This window comes from Urocampus carinirostris, chromosome 9 (genome assembly GCF_059441175.1).
Source record: "Urocampus carinirostris isolate Australia breed hairy pipefish chromosome 9, RoL_Ucar_1.0, whole genome shotgun sequence".
Classification (NCBI taxonomy): Eukaryota; Metazoa; Chordata; class Actinopteri; order Syngnathiformes; family Syngnathidae; genus Urocampus; species Urocampus carinirostris.
This window is the reverse complement of record NC_142357.1, coordinates 40,533,056-40,548,408: the sequence shown is the minus strand read 5'-3', so window position 1 is coordinate 40,548,408 and position 15,353 is coordinate 40,533,056. Positions and strand designations below refer to the sequence as shown.

The following is a 15,353-nucleotide window of genomic DNA, read 5'->3' as shown; positions in this document are numbered from 1 at the left end:
TCCCGACTACCGGTCTATACTGTAACATTCATCTCCATCAGTAGGTGGCAAGAGAGTATGATTTTCTTTCTTCAAACATTGATTATCTGCTCATGAAGTAGTGCAGGGAAGTATATTTAATAACTTTTTGGTTTGATGAAGCTGTTTATGATTGCAAAAAAAGTAATAAATCAAATTAGGTAGAAATATTTATCATATTTTTTTCTCATTTCGTTTACGTTATGTCACTTAAAAAAACTAAAGTTCGAGTGTAGCAAGAAAAAAGTGTGAATGTGTTCCACTGGAAGTTGATTTTTGCTTGTATTATATTGTTATGTTTCTAAAAAAACAAGATAAAAACATAGTTCAAATTTAAGATCTAGTTTAAAATATAGTAAATTAAAAATGGCTGCAGAATTATTAACCAAAACGAATAATCCTTAGAGATATAGTTTTAATTAGGGCAATTTCATAATTTCAGATCTAGAAAAATAACACATGAAAACATTTTTCATATATTTTTAAGGGTGTGCCTCGAGAGGGACCAAAGAGCTTTGGCTCAAAAAAATGTTGAGAAATACTGTCGAAATTGAATCAGTATCAGGTAGAGGTCGCCCTCTGGTGGATACAGACTGTTTTTAATGTTAAATAGTCTTGAGTGTGGGAGTTGATGAATGTAAATTTGAACTGAAACATTACTTTCAAAAGAGATTTAATGAGCCGACGGAAAATCTTTTCAGGTACCCTCAAAGTTCTGGAAATTCCCAGAGGTGCACGACACTTGCTGATTCAAGAGCTGAAATCTACTTTGCACACTTTTGGTATGGACCACACGTTGATCTGCGAGCGTGACTTTTTAAGTTGACGAGTGTAATTCCTCTTTTTGTCTGGCAGCTGTGAAAAATGTGGCTTCAGGACTGTTATTTATAAACGGGGAAGATGAATTCCCTCAATCGAGGTCAATCATTGAAAAGGGGATCGAGTGGGAATACGAAAACGACAATAACAAAGAGACCATTCAGACGACGGGCCCTCTCAGACATGGAATTCTCATCACGGTATTCATGATCCACAACCTTCACGCATTTTTATTGTGTAAATGTGAAAATAAGTATCTACTCTTTCCAGGTGAGATTAAACGGCGATGAAAATGTGAATTTTTCCTACAAGTACATGATGAACATGGCCAGTGATTCTGCTATCCAAAACAACCATCTGGTGGAGGACAGTGCCTACGAGTGGGCCCCTAAGAGATGGTCCTACTGTTCCAAGCCATGCGGCGGAGGTACAATAAGCACGGTTGAACCTTCATAGTACTGCTACTTTCTACCCGATGGTAATTTTGAGGGATGTTCTTTAGGCAAACGATACCTGCGATACGGCTGCAGACGAAAAGTAGACAGCAAGATGGTCCACAAGAGCTTCTGTAACAAGTCCAACATGAAACCTAGAGGGGACATTGAGGACTGCAACCTGAAGCCCTGCCCTCCGCCCATGTATGCATTACAATGCATAACACCACGCCACATAAAACTATCACAACCTGTATAAATTTGAGCCAATTTTCCCTCAAAAACAACACATCAGGGGGGGAGCCTGTGTCACATTTAACCAAATAATGGATGAGTTAACTCTTGGCCTAAATCAAATCATTTTCACTCCTTTTCAAGTGTAGAAAAAGTTAGTTGTCGCCTTTAGTAAACTTGACAAGAAGGATTCAATATTTCCTATCCGCCAAAATCTTTTTACAAATGACACAATCCCAGATACAATACAGTGCTGCAATCTAGTGGCCACAGTGATAACCACATCACATCAGCATTTTACAAATTTCTTAAAAAATAAACTATTGCTCTGCACGACCTAGAATTTGGTATCCATCTCCCCAGCTGGGTAACAGGTGAATGGCAGAACTGCAGCAAGCCGTGCGGTAAGACTGGGTTGCAAGTCCGCTTGGTCAGCTGCGTCCAACCGTCGGACGACAACACCACCAGAGCGATCCATAATAAATATTGCAACGACGACCGTCCGGAGACCCGCAGGTCTTGCAACCGGCACGCCTGTCCGACCCAGTGGAGGGTGGGGCCGTGGTCCCAGGTACAGAACGCAAACATCACTAAGAAATGTACAGTATTCCATATCCTAATTCCCATCTTGTGTCCTCAGTGCTCAGTGACCTGCGGTAATGGGACTCAGCAGAGGCAGGCTGTGTGCAACACCAGGGACAACACCATTGGCCTGTGTCTGGACAGTAAGCCCGACACCATAAGAATGTGCCGGATGAATCCATGTCTTGGTAAGTAGAAGGCAGTCAACTGGTTATACAGCAGACCCCTTGACGGGCGGATTATATATAATTAAAACTTCTACTTTTCTATAGATCTAGGATTGTCATGCCCTGAAGACTTAGTTACTTTAATTGTCTCCTTGTTCTAAAATCCTCCCTCGTGTTTACTAGCTCAAGCTTTGATTCCATGGTTATCATGTTTTTGCCTTTCCCCTTAGCGTCACTACATGTTTTGGGAGCCATAGCTAAATACAGTACCGCACTAACTTCTAAAGTCTTTACAAAACACACAAGATTCTTAACAAAGCGAATGGCATTGAGGGAGGGCGCTGAGCTATCAGCATCTTATGATGTCGTGACACAAAGTAATAGCAGACCAGCATCTTAGACGATGCTGACAGACAACATGTGAGACATGTAACCTGCTCGGTCATACACACAAATATCGCAAATATTTAATTTTGTACATTTGTACGTTAAGCTTGTGACATCATTTATTTTTTCTGTTGAATAATGGGGCAAATGCCAAAACGAGAGGCTTAAAAAACATTTTAGTCCGCAACAGAGCGTGAAAACGCCTTAACAGGTGGGTGTACTGTAAATGAAAATATCACACCTGGATCCGCTCGCTAAACCTTGTCCTCCTTTCTATGGCAGAGGGCCCGTCGGACCTAAACAAGAACGGCAACATCCTGATCCAGTGGCTGTCCCGCCCCAGCTCCAACTACCACAAAAGCTCCTCACGTAAAACCTCGCTCTATAGCTCCCAGCCCGGCCTCCACGGCGGCAGCGGCGGCCGCATGTCCCTTTTGTGCTGGGCCTTGCCCGTCTCTGTCCTCCTGTCCCAGCAGGGTCGCCGCCAGCAGGCCCCCTGAGCGCCCCTCCCCCTTAACATCCTGTGCCTGTGCCCGCATCCAAGAGCGAGCGGCAAAGCTTTTCGCTACTCTTTTTGAGGGGGAGGAAAGGGGGCTCCTGGCGTTTCTCTCCCACTGTCGCCACCTGTCCGAGACGGCTCCGACTGGGGGGAGGTTCTCGGGCTCCTGTGTGTGCAAGCTGGTTCTTTCTTGCTCTGTCTCTCTTGCTATCTATCTCCTGTGTGGAGCATTGTTGTTGTAACCGCTGGCCAGTCGAAAACTCAAAAGATCTACAAAAAAAAAAAAAAAAGATATGGGAGGAGAACGACAGATTTATGTCCCGGGAGTGTCGGAGAGCACGTGTGGGAGGGGGCGAGCCTCTACCTGCGTTTGGCAGCCATGTTTTTTGCGCGAGCTATCTGCGTGTTGTCATGGGTTACCACTTGGGGGATACACTTGTGCTCATTTCTTTTCATAGAGCACTGTCATTGTGAGGAGAAACTGAAGTGAACATAAACAGAAATGGTATATAAATATCTATATCTATATATAATTAAAAAAATCATTTTAAAAAGTGCGTGTGTGTATATATATATATAATATATATACATACACACAAAAGCTTTATCGTGTATGGATCTTGACATATTTGCTAAAGTGCTCATCTCACATCCTGGTTCCATTTGGGGATGAGAACGGTGTCTCATCCCATGTTCCATTTTCAGATTAACAGGAACTCAGCACAGGGACAGGAAGAGACATCAGTTTGGGAACTGTGAGGTGAAGCCTTGAAATAAAGGCTAATTTACAAAAAAAAATGACAATAAATGAGAGATTTAAAAAAAAAACACAGGGTAGTCTGACCACTCGTGGTTGCTTCCCATTTCACCTCATCAGCCATCCTCTCTTTGACTGTTATATTAAAGTTCAATAAATGCAGCGTATTTGTGCTTGAAGACTTTAAACAAATACATATATTTGTATTGCTATAAATATATATACCTATAAATCTAAATCTCTATGAATAACAATAATAAGAATAATGTTTTACCATGAATAAGCTGTAGCTTATTTGCCTCAAACCTTTGGACTGCTATTGATCGATCAGATCCCGACTGTTATGTGTTTTATTTTATGATTATTTTTACATGAAAGCAGAAGAGTCTTTAATAAAGATAGATAGTCTGGGGTCGGGAGGGAGGGGAGTCGTCTTAAATTATGCAGGACTTGGTCAATTAGTTGCCTCGAGAGTTTATTTTCACCTCACTTGTTTGCTTTAAGTTTCTAATCACCTTTTGTCATTCCTATGTTTTGTGTGAAGGACTGCAAGAGTATGCGCGAGAACAGAGGGAAAGTTTTTCCCGCACGGAAAAAAAATATTGAGTAATTATACTCGAAAAAGGGGAGTATGTGTGTGTCTGTGTGTACGTGCATTTGGTCTTCTCCACGACAGAAATACCTCATAAACTTTTGATTTCACGAGTGGTAACATGGGTATCATTTTTTTTCTTTCCTTTTTTGGAATGAACACTAACCACGTGAACAATGCCTTATCTTGGATTGAATGTAACGGCATTTATCTGTGAAAGGGATGGCTTTACTCATTCAAAGTTTCACTTGGAATAGAGGCAGCTTCAAACCAACTTAAACTCACACCCGCCGACCGTCAAACCTACCAAGGATACGTTGGACCCGATGTCCGACCACAGGGAAGGGTTTACAAAGGGCCTAGGGTATAGACACATATTACACCTTAAAAAAAAAAAAAAAAGAAAGAAGACACAAATCAATTCAGACTTTACACTTCATTGTATTGTGATCACATATTTATGTTGTGACTATGTAGCCAGCTATCCAAGGTTTCCTTCTGCTGGAGTTGGGACTATAAGAGACCTAGCCAGATCTAGCAGTGCGATACTGTATATAACATTGATGTTGACTGTATTTATAATGTTCATGACTGTTATCTTCTATAATATTCTATACTATGGGTAACTGTTTTGTGGCTTCACTGGCCTGCTGCGTGGGGCTGGCCAACGTTGGGTTAACGTTGAAGAAACATTCAGATGGACTATGTGCACTGCGTCTATATGCACTTTGATTTATCAGGGAAATTGTATTAATGTTTTGTAAATGTTTCATATGACACTTAACGTGCCATTCCAGTTTTTACATCATCATGGAACTCACAGATTTCATTTGGACAGCAGATATCGTTTATCTTTTTATTTTTTGAGTCGCTCGGTCAATAAACGGATTGGTCGATTTCCAAGTATTGAAGTGTTTTACCAAAGTGACTGTGAACTTGTAACTTTCGATACAGTTTAATTATTTTCTTAAGAAAAAGAATATATCTATATATTATGCGGATTGGCGTACATTCTCATTGTTTAAGTTCCTGTCATTCTCAAAACAGCAAAGTTGTATCAATAAAAATGTTTTGAAAAGTCTGCGCATCCTCTCATTAGGAATGTAGATATGTAGCCAAAGTACTCGAAATGCAAGCACACACCTTTAATCTGGTAATACTGTATATGAAGTTTAAAAGAAGATGATAATGTGGACAACTGACAGTGTTTCATCTCAACTGGCACCCTTTTCATTTAAATTCCTGTGGACTAATCTAATCAGCTTTCTTTTTCGGGGCATTTCTCTTCTTACTTCCTGCATTCTCTGCTAACGGCCCGGCTTTACAGCTGTTCTGTTTACAGTGTGGAACTGCACCCCTCCTTCCTTTATGCAGATTTGCATTTCAAGTTTATCGTTAACATTTTCCAAAAAATCCATTACACCTTTACACCATTATACACCTTACAGTCAAATTTCTTTGTATTCTTTCACAGGTCGCCGTTGTTACGGAGATCGCTCGGTGTTCTGCCGTATGAAGGCGTTGAACCGCTACTGCTCCCTACCCGACTATCAGCGTCTATGCTGCAAGACCTGCGGCAATGTCACGCTCACTGTGTCCGCAATCAACCTCACATTGGCCCCTACAACCTCCAACAAATACCCCATTACAGATCATCCATCCAATAGCCTACCTTCTCATTTCAGCTCCACCACCCACCCCACTGAGACTGTAGCCATTGTCACTCCAGATGCTACTACCAACTCCTGGAACGTGACTCATCAGCCTACATTCACGAGTCATCCCTCCACTTTGAACTCACTCAGTACCAAAGGAGTGATCACCATCTACTCCAAAACTGCTTCCACATCTGGCATTCCACTCAGCTTCACCACATCAGCTGTTACAGACTTTCCCCAGTATACCACAGAACCACTTCCCGTGCCCACCCCAAGACTAGACACAAGTCACACTCAAAAACAACAGAGTGCTACAAATAACCCAAGACTTACAACTTCCACAGACTCTCCCACAGAATTAACGACAGGCATTCATATAAGGGCAAACACTATGAAAACACCCCTAGTACACAAACCTAAAAAGGACACGGAGCCAAAGAAAAAAGCCCCAAAAGTGCTCTTACCCAAAAAGAAGCCCATTGAGAAGAAGAATACAAAGAAGGTGGCCAGTCCAAAACTGAAGGCAAGGACAACAGCAAAAAAGACCCCACTAACCAATAAAAAGACTAGACCTAACGCTGCTCCCCAAAAAAATAACACTACGAGCACAATCTCCAAGCACACTACTCAAGGAAAAATAACAGGCAAAAATATCACAACAGCTGAGAATACACCCATTAAAATTGCTTCTACAAAGAAATTTACAAACACCCCGAAAACCACTCTCAAAAAGATCAAACCTACCAAAATGACTTCTACAAAGACAAAAACAACCAAAATAACTATCCAAAAGATCACACCTACCAGAACGACTCTCAAAAAGACAAAACCTACCAGAACGACTCTCACAAAAACCAAACCTACTAAAACACTTCCTAGAAAAAAAATCAAACCTACCAAAATAACTACCAAAAAGACCCAAACGACTCTCAAAAAGCTTAAACCAACCCAAATGACGCTCAAAAGAAGTAAATCCACCCTCGCCACACCAACAAAGAAATTGCCAGCTCACACCCTGCCCAAAGACTTTGTAAATACAACACCTCAGGCGTTTCAACGAGACAATCTTCATGAGAAAAAGGACAAGGCAACTCCCCAAAATAAAACAAGCACTCCTGAAAATTCTGAGTCCCAGACAAAACCGAAAGTTGTTCCAAAAAGTATTACGAAGCAAACGCTACCTGAATTGACCACTCACAATCCCACATGGTCCACCAAATTCCCAAGGCTAGAGCGAACCGGAGACAATGTTTCTCCCTTAACCACTAGCATATATAGTACAACCGCAAGCATGCCTCTACTTGATCGCACAGTCAACATAGAAAATGTCGCAAAATACTCAACATCAGATGAAGCTTTACTTTCACATGATGACAACTCTCGCTTGGTAACCACAACTCCTGGCAATGCCAACGAGGCCACAATAAGCAGCGGTGGCTACGTAGTTATCAGCAGTGGAGCCGTTCTGAGCGGTGACGACGCCACGGTGTCCTACGGTGAACCTACCGTGCTGGACGAGAACTTGAATAGGATTATACCAACAGTCCACAACCAGTATGTGACCGATCTAGCTTCATCTCCCTGGTTTAATCAATCAAAGTATATCCCTGTGATCACGACTTTACCACCCCAGCAAGGACAAAATGAGAACAACCTTGTCGACATTTTCTACAACACCAGTACAGACAATGATATATCTCAGAACAACCTAATACCGAAGCGTCGCGTTAACTTCAGGGAAAAGACCAGGAATAAACGCATTCAGGAGCTTCTGGAGGAGAAGCGAAACCTTCTCTTCAGGATGAAAAGAGGCCATCTAGAACACTAGAGCTCTCTTATAGAGACAGGCGGCCTTACACACTTGAGTTACTGTCTTGGCGGTGCTTCAAACCACAAATTGTCCAAATTGTTTTTTGTGATAATTATTGGAAAGAGGGAAAAACTCAGTTAAAAAATGCACCTAAAATATACTTCTCATTCAACTAGCACTTTATGAAAGCAACCATGTTTCTCCTTCAAATCAATCTTGTTAAAGACAATAATTTCATTTTGGTACTATTTTTACTAGCACTCAAGGAGAAACTAGAAAGTCAAATGTGCAATGTATTTATTATACACAGTGATCCCCTCATTTTTGAAATACCAAAGACATTTTGACCTCATCCACCAAATGAAAGAACAGAATTTGTGAGGATTTTTTTTTCATTTATTACGGGGTTATATTCCAAAAAGAATCGTCATAGGCGGAATCTGTTTAGTAGTAATCTTTTGTTTTCGGGCAATTGTTATACAATTAGATAATTTTGTGAGTGCATGAGGATTTGTTGATATTATGGGTTTTAGAGAAAAATAAAATTGCGCGAATATAACGTACATTAGGCCAGCTGTTTTACGTACATGAATAGTTAACCGCAAGGTTATTGACGCACAAGTAGGTAAGAGGAGAGACTGTTAGACAATCAAAATTCAGAATACAATCCATTAAGTAGAGACGCAAGATGTTAGCGTTCTGTTCCTGATCGCGTGAACTGTGAACTGCGTTTTAGTGCGGGTTCACTGTATTTGGACTATTTGAAATGCGTGTATCATGGACCTGCTTCACCAAATGCCCTTAGACCACAGCCAGCAAATGCTCAATTTTTTAATACAATGTCAGGCCCCGCAGCACAAAACAGCCTGGAAATGCTAACGACAATTTTGGCAGCCAGCTGGCACACCAATCTACCATCTACCACTTAATAACAATTTTTTACCTGTAGAGCAAGTAAACTAGAAATAACAGTTTACTTTTGTCATTTTGCGTTCTCTCTCTCTTGTAGCTTTTTCAGAAAATGAAAGACAACTGCTATTCTATAACCCATGGTGCTTCTTACTCACATATAATTGAAGTTATTGCTTGAAAAAGCTTCTAGAGTCATGGAAAACAGAGTTTATAATTGCTTGTTTACAAATATACATTGTATTTTTTTCCATGTGTTACATGAACAGATCTGAACACTCATCTCAATCTATTGTTTTAAGGTAAATGTTTTTTTTTTTTTGTCGCTTCTCAGTCGTGAGGGGTCAAATTCGTTTGGATTTACATTTTTCTCAGTCAGTATTTGTGACGAGCGGTGCTGAACTTGTTGTTCTTAAGTCATTCGATGTATATAAAAATAGAGATAATATAACATTTTTATTCTTTGAATGTTTACATAGAATCTTTGAGCTGTGGATGAATGCTTTTAAAATAAATTATTCATATATTCAAACTGGAAGCTTTAGCTGGAGCACCTGCAGATCTTTCTGTACAATATATGTACATATAAAAAATACTGTTATGTTAAATATTTATTAAAGTGCCTGTGGTATTTTGCAACAACCCCGTGTTGAGTATTTTTATAAGTCTCCCCTTTCTTGATGTTTCTCTCTCCACCCTTAAATGGTAATTACGTCACTTGGGAACATCGATCTATAACGAGTCACCCTTTTGCATAATTGTCATGGCAGCGGTTATATAATAGATAATTGAATAGCTTTGCGGTGGAACATTCATCCCTACTTTCTTAAGCTGCTTAGCAATATAACGGGTTTCTTATACTGAATTGGCAAAATATAAACAGAGACCTAGAGGAACACAGCATGGACTTTTAGCACCATCTAGTGGTAAAATAATAAATTGTCCTGAATTCCATTATTGACTTCAATAAGGTGCAAAAAAAAATACTACAAATTACACTTTTAATGCATTTAAATGCCTTCTCAGTTCTAGAAATTGGTAATCGCATGGGTTAAAAACTATACTCTGCATGCAGCAAAATGGTTGGAATTGATTATTTCGTTACAATCATTCTACACTGAAGTAAAAACTGTAGAATCTAAGTACAATTTACATCCAGGGACGTTTTACTCTTTCCATTTACCTAACTTGTACAACCTTTTTACTTTGAAATATTGAGAATAGAATATAAACTAAAGTGTGGCTGTGTTAATCAGTAGCCTAACCTTTCCTAACTTTTAATTTTCTACTCACAGCCTTTTTTACACATAACTATGTTGATGTCTTTGTCATTTTTGAATAACTTCTAAAAAATGGAAAATTGAATCTGATTTTAAATCTCTTGCGAGGATAGTCAGGCCCTTAGAGCAGTGTTTTCAACCTTTTTTGAGCCGTGGCATCTTTTTTACATTGGAAACATTTTGCGGCACACCACTAACCAAAAAAAAAAAGTTAGAAAATGACACTGAACAGTATGTTTTATTACAATATAATGTATAACCCCCCCCCCCCCCCCAGTTTTTACAGCACAGACACTTGACAATGACATCATATTTGCAGAAAATGATTTCTAAATGTTTTATAAAATTGTACATTTTAAAAAGTGACATTAAATAATTTCTCACGGCACACCTGACAATCTATCACAGCACACTAGTGAGTCGCGGCAAAGTGGTTGAAAATCACTGCCTTAGAGGACTTTGATGCTTCAATTACTTCCTTATTTTTAACTCATTGAGTGCCATAAAATATAAATGTGTTTTTAGAAGCATTATCCCTGACTGCCAGAATGTAAAAATAGATTTTTATGTTTAAAAAGAAAACTATTGTTAAGGCTTTGGCGCTGCTGATCAGTAAGTATTAAACCTCTGGGAATGATTACAGTATGATAAATCACCACTAGATGACATAAATGGGTTTGGTCAGATCTTTGTCCACACATGAAGGAGTCCCCACTTCTTCATGTTGCTTTGCGTCCGCTGTTTACAAACCGGAATAGTGTACAGTAATCCCTCGGTTATCGCGGTTAATGGGGACCAAAACCACCCGCGAAAAGCAAAAATCCGCGAAGTAGCGACGCCCCTTTCAAAATGCTTTTTTTTTTTTTTTTATTCTTTTCATCTCATTTCATTAGCTGCACCGCTTATCCTAAGTAGGGACGCGGGGGCGCTGGAGCCCATCCCAGCAATCATCGGGCAGCGGGCAGGGGACACCCTGAACTGGTTGCCAGCCAATCGCAGGGCACACAGGGACAGACAACTCGCTTGCTCAGTCACACCTAGGGACAATTTGGACCGGCCAATCCACCTGAAATGCATGTCTTTGGAATGTGGGAGGAAACCGGAGTGCCCGGAGGAAACCCACGCAAGCACGGGGAGAACATACAAACTCCGCACAGTAAGTCCGGTAGCTGGATTTGAACCCACACAGGAGGTTCCCAAGACCTTAGAACTGTGCTGCACACACGCTAACCACTGCGCCACCTTGCTGCCCTTTTTTCAAAATTATTTTATTATCAAATGCATGAACACCGCAAAGTTTGATGTTTTGGAAACAAAAGAATTTGTCATCTAAAGGGGATCATGTTTGTTACAAGAAGGTCCAAAGAAACATCGCAATCATATCACGAGGGGAAAATATCTAGGAATGCTGTAATCTAGGAGGCTAACACTTTTAATTCTGTTAGCACCATGCAAGTACACAGTTTAAGTTGGTTGTATTCGCCTTCCATCCAGAGGTTGTTTACGAGTTTAAAAAAAGCCTGGCTGATGGACTCGTGCATGCCTCGAGGCATGCATATGTGTCGTCTCTGTGTGCTCAATGAACCCTCTTTAGGCAAATGGGCTCGTCTACGGAAACCATAAATAGTCGCAAACGTGCCCGACACTGCGTGATTCATCAAAGGTCACGGCGGCCCCTCTGGAGATGCACAAACACGTTGAATGAGAAGTCACAGGATGCCATGCAAATCACACGCGGGAGGAAAATGATTGAAAGCTATTTATACGGCACGTGATAATCCGGCCTGAAGTCTATTGTGACTATTTTAGAACACAATTACCGTATCTAGAGTAAAAATGTGAACATCCGAGTGGCTAAACATTTCTATTTTTTTTTTATTTTTATTTTAAACAATATGTAAGGTTAATGTTCATGCTCTAGGGCTGAAACTGGAGTTTCAGTTTCCATATACAAAAGGAATAAAGATTTGTAAAACTATCAATTATTTTGAAATGAATTTAAAGAAATGTAGAAACAAGTCATTTGTTTATATTTATTATTATGTATTATACTTAATATCATACCAATTTTTTTCCAACAGTTTAATTACTAAAAAATAAACTACGCACATTGACCAGTATTTTCTTCCACATAATTCAAATCTGTAATTTAAATTACAATTGTTTTTTTTTATTTTGATCTTTTTTAAATCAAATCAAATGTATTTGTACATCATTTTTCAGGCAATAAATTGCTACTCAAAGTGCTGTATAGAACCATTCAGTGTACCATAAGACAATGAAATCCCCTCTTTTATCCCAAACCAACAACCTGAAACACACAATGGTTAAAATACAATAAAAACAAAATAAATAGTAATAGAAATTAAATATGATTATGGCAAGGCACAGACTAATCTAAGAATAAAGGACCTGAGGGAGGCTTATCTACACTGATAGGGATGGCAGCAGATCGCCTTAGGGGTTTCAGCCATTGAACCCTACCCTAACTGCACTTATTCAAGCATTAAGTATTTTACATGTTTTCTCTTTTTGATGGTTTTGATGAATTATCATCAAATAAAAGGCATATAAAGAAACATTCTACAGAGCTGAAATTTTACACAAAATGTTGAAACAGGTCAAGGTTTAAAATGGCACCCAGCTTTCATTTCTAAACCGTTGCATTTAAAAGAGCCACACTTTACCTACATTGAGGAATAATTGCAATATATGTCCCACTGACTCCCATTCTAACTCACAATTTTTATTGTTTTATAATCCTCATTTATTTTAATACATTTCCCGGGATGACTGCAAAAATGCATTCTTAGACGTCTAAATTCAATGGGGGAAAAAAACAATGGGTGGATTTACACCCTGAAACAAATTAATGATTTCTCTTTTGACTGTAAGGATTACATTCAGTGTAAAAAAGTACTCGTGAGCATTTTTTTCACATGAACTGCTAGGATTACAAAGAAGGTAATGCACAAGTGTGCACATTCCATGCATTATATTGTGCATCGCCTGCTGTTTTTTTTTTTTTAAATCAAGTGTTACTTGAAATTCAACAGTGGGCAGGCTGAGAAATCTCGTTTGATTTTTGGCTCTAAGTCTTTTGGATTTGTTTGACTCACCCCGTTGTTTCCCATTGGATAAGTGAAATGTGTGCATGTTAAATGCAATATTTTGTGCACTGCTATTTGTAAAGTTCTTTTTAAAAATAAAATATTATTTGGAATTCAACAGTGGGCGGCGGGCTGAGAAGTCTTGTTTGATGTTCAATTCATTGTATTTTTGTTTATTGATTTTGTTCCTCCAGTTGTTTCTCATTTGATAAGTGAATTTCAGGCAAGTTTATATGTTTCTCTGGTCAGCCTACGTCACTTCCTTGACTAAATTATGCAGGGATGGAGAGAAAAGAAAAACGCAACCGAAAAAGCTTTACAAGCTATTGTGAGGTTGTTCTCATTACCGAGGACAGTTTGAATGAAGACTTCTTACCAAGTTCATCCAAAAACACGAGGCTGTGGGACAAAGAAACGGGGGCGCCCCCGAAATTTATGAGACACTGACTCACTGACTACTTGTGCACATCAACCGCGCGCTGCACTTTGACCGGCTAAAGCGTCCACCTCACAAAAATGTCGCAGATCGCGCGGATGTGGTCAAGGTGGAACAAACAAGATATACAGTTTTGGTAGGGATGCGTGTGGATGAGCAGCTTGTCTCCTTTAGGGGCCGCTGCTCATTCAAACAGTACATTCCCTCCAAACTGGCCAAATGCGGCTTAAAAATCAAAAACACGTGGAAACTGGAAGGGTATACGGGCAAGCCTCCAAGAGCACTGCACAAAACAAACGTGACTATGCAGGTCGTCTTGGGGCTTTGTGACTCGAAGACCACAGTAACAGTACAGTGGACAGTTTTTTTTGCTCCATGCACCTCGCACAGGAGCTTCAAAAGAGTCAGGTGGCGCTTTTTGGGACAATGAGGAAAAAAGCCAGAGCATTCACCACAACTCCTCAGAATAAAGGACAGAGTGTTTAAGCAACGGCAGCACAGCGGCGCAGTGGTTAGCGCGTGTGCTGCACAGTTCTGAGGTCATGAGATCGAACCTCCTGTGTGGAGTTTGCATGTTCTCCCCGTGCTTGCGTGGGTTTCTTCCGGGCACTCCGGTTTCCTCCCACATTCCAAAAACATGCATGTCAGGTGAATTGGCCAGCCTAAATTGTCCCTAGGTGTGAATGAGCGTATCTTTGTGTGTCCTGCGACTGTCTGGCAACCGGTTCAGGGTGTCCCCTGCCTACTGCCCAAATATAGCTGGGATGGGCTCCCGCATCCCCGCGACCCTACTGAGGATAAGCGGTGCAGATGATGGATGGATGGATGGTGTTTAAGCAAGTTTGCTGTCACAGAGCCATGGCTCTGGTTTACTGTGTCCCCAGAGAAGAGAAGAAATATGTATTTAGTTCAAAAATCTGCTGTATGAATTGCAGTATTGACTTATTCAATTGTTTAATTATGCCATATAAAATGTTTTGATTTTTTTTTTTTAATATATATATAGAACATAATTAGCTTTGCTTATATCATAGCACAGCTGTTACTGTCCCCCCCAATTATTATAAATTTTCTTTTTAAATAGCATACATGCACGCATAGCTTAAGTCACCGGGAACATTTTGACAAGTTAAAAAAAAGTTTAAAAAAAATCTGAAATTAAAAAGTTATAACACCGTAAAGAAATGGACATTATATTGTCAAAATAACTCGAGTGTGACTTTTTGTATTAAATTGACATTATCAAAATATGAGGACCTTCAAAAATGTTTTTGGTTTTATGAGTCATCAACTTATTCAAAGCTCGAATTAGGCCATATTAAATATTCCACTTTAACAAAGTTGGATGATATGTACAGCAAAGTTAAATGTACTATAAGCATACCACAGCTGTGACTGTCCCTAGAAGGCACTAAAACATTTTAAAAACATGTACGAGTAGCTAAGGTTGCCCTTGAACATTCTGAATGGTTAAAAAATTGAAAAAAAATAAGAAATGCCTACGTTATAACACCGCAAAGGCATGGACAAAACACATGGTCAAAATACCTCAAGTGCACATTCTTTTTTTTCTAACCCAAAGGGTTAACATGCATTCAACTAATGTGATTATACATATTGCTGTTTTTGTAGGATTTATCAGATCAGGATCGACTTTGTAT

At 39.7% G+C, this 15,353-nt stretch overlaps 2 protein-coding genes across 6 annotated transcripts in view; one reads left to right on the top strand and one right to left on the bottom strand.

The window, feature by feature from the left end:
- The window catches only part of LOC148360300 (A disintegrin and metalloproteinase with thrombospondin motifs 2-like), a 145,704-nt gene extending 136,196 nt beyond the window's left edge, over positions 1-9,508 (top strand). For both annotated transcript variants that reach the window (XM_088343878.1, XM_088343877.1), the window contains 8 exons: positions 720-800; positions 874-1,037; positions 1,108-1,264; positions 1,340-1,475; positions 1,869-2,076; positions 2,146-2,275; positions 2,924-3,010; positions 5,964-9,508. In XM_088343878.1, coding sequence (XP_088200004.1) covers positions 720-800; positions 874-1,037; positions 1,108-1,264; positions 1,340-1,475; positions 1,869-2,076; positions 2,146-2,275; positions 2,924-3,010; positions 5,964-7,975 — 2,975 coding nt within the window. In that variant the 3' untranslated portion in view covers positions 7,976-9,508. The remainder of the gene's footprint in view (positions 1-719; positions 801-873; positions 1,038-1,107; positions 1,265-1,339; positions 1,476-1,868; positions 2,077-2,145; positions 2,276-2,923; positions 3,011-5,963) is intronic.
- Positions 1-15,353, bottom strand: part of LOC148360299 (uncharacterized) — a 120,969-nt gene that overhangs the window by 100,633 nt on the left and 4,983 nt on the right. The window lies entirely within an intron of this gene.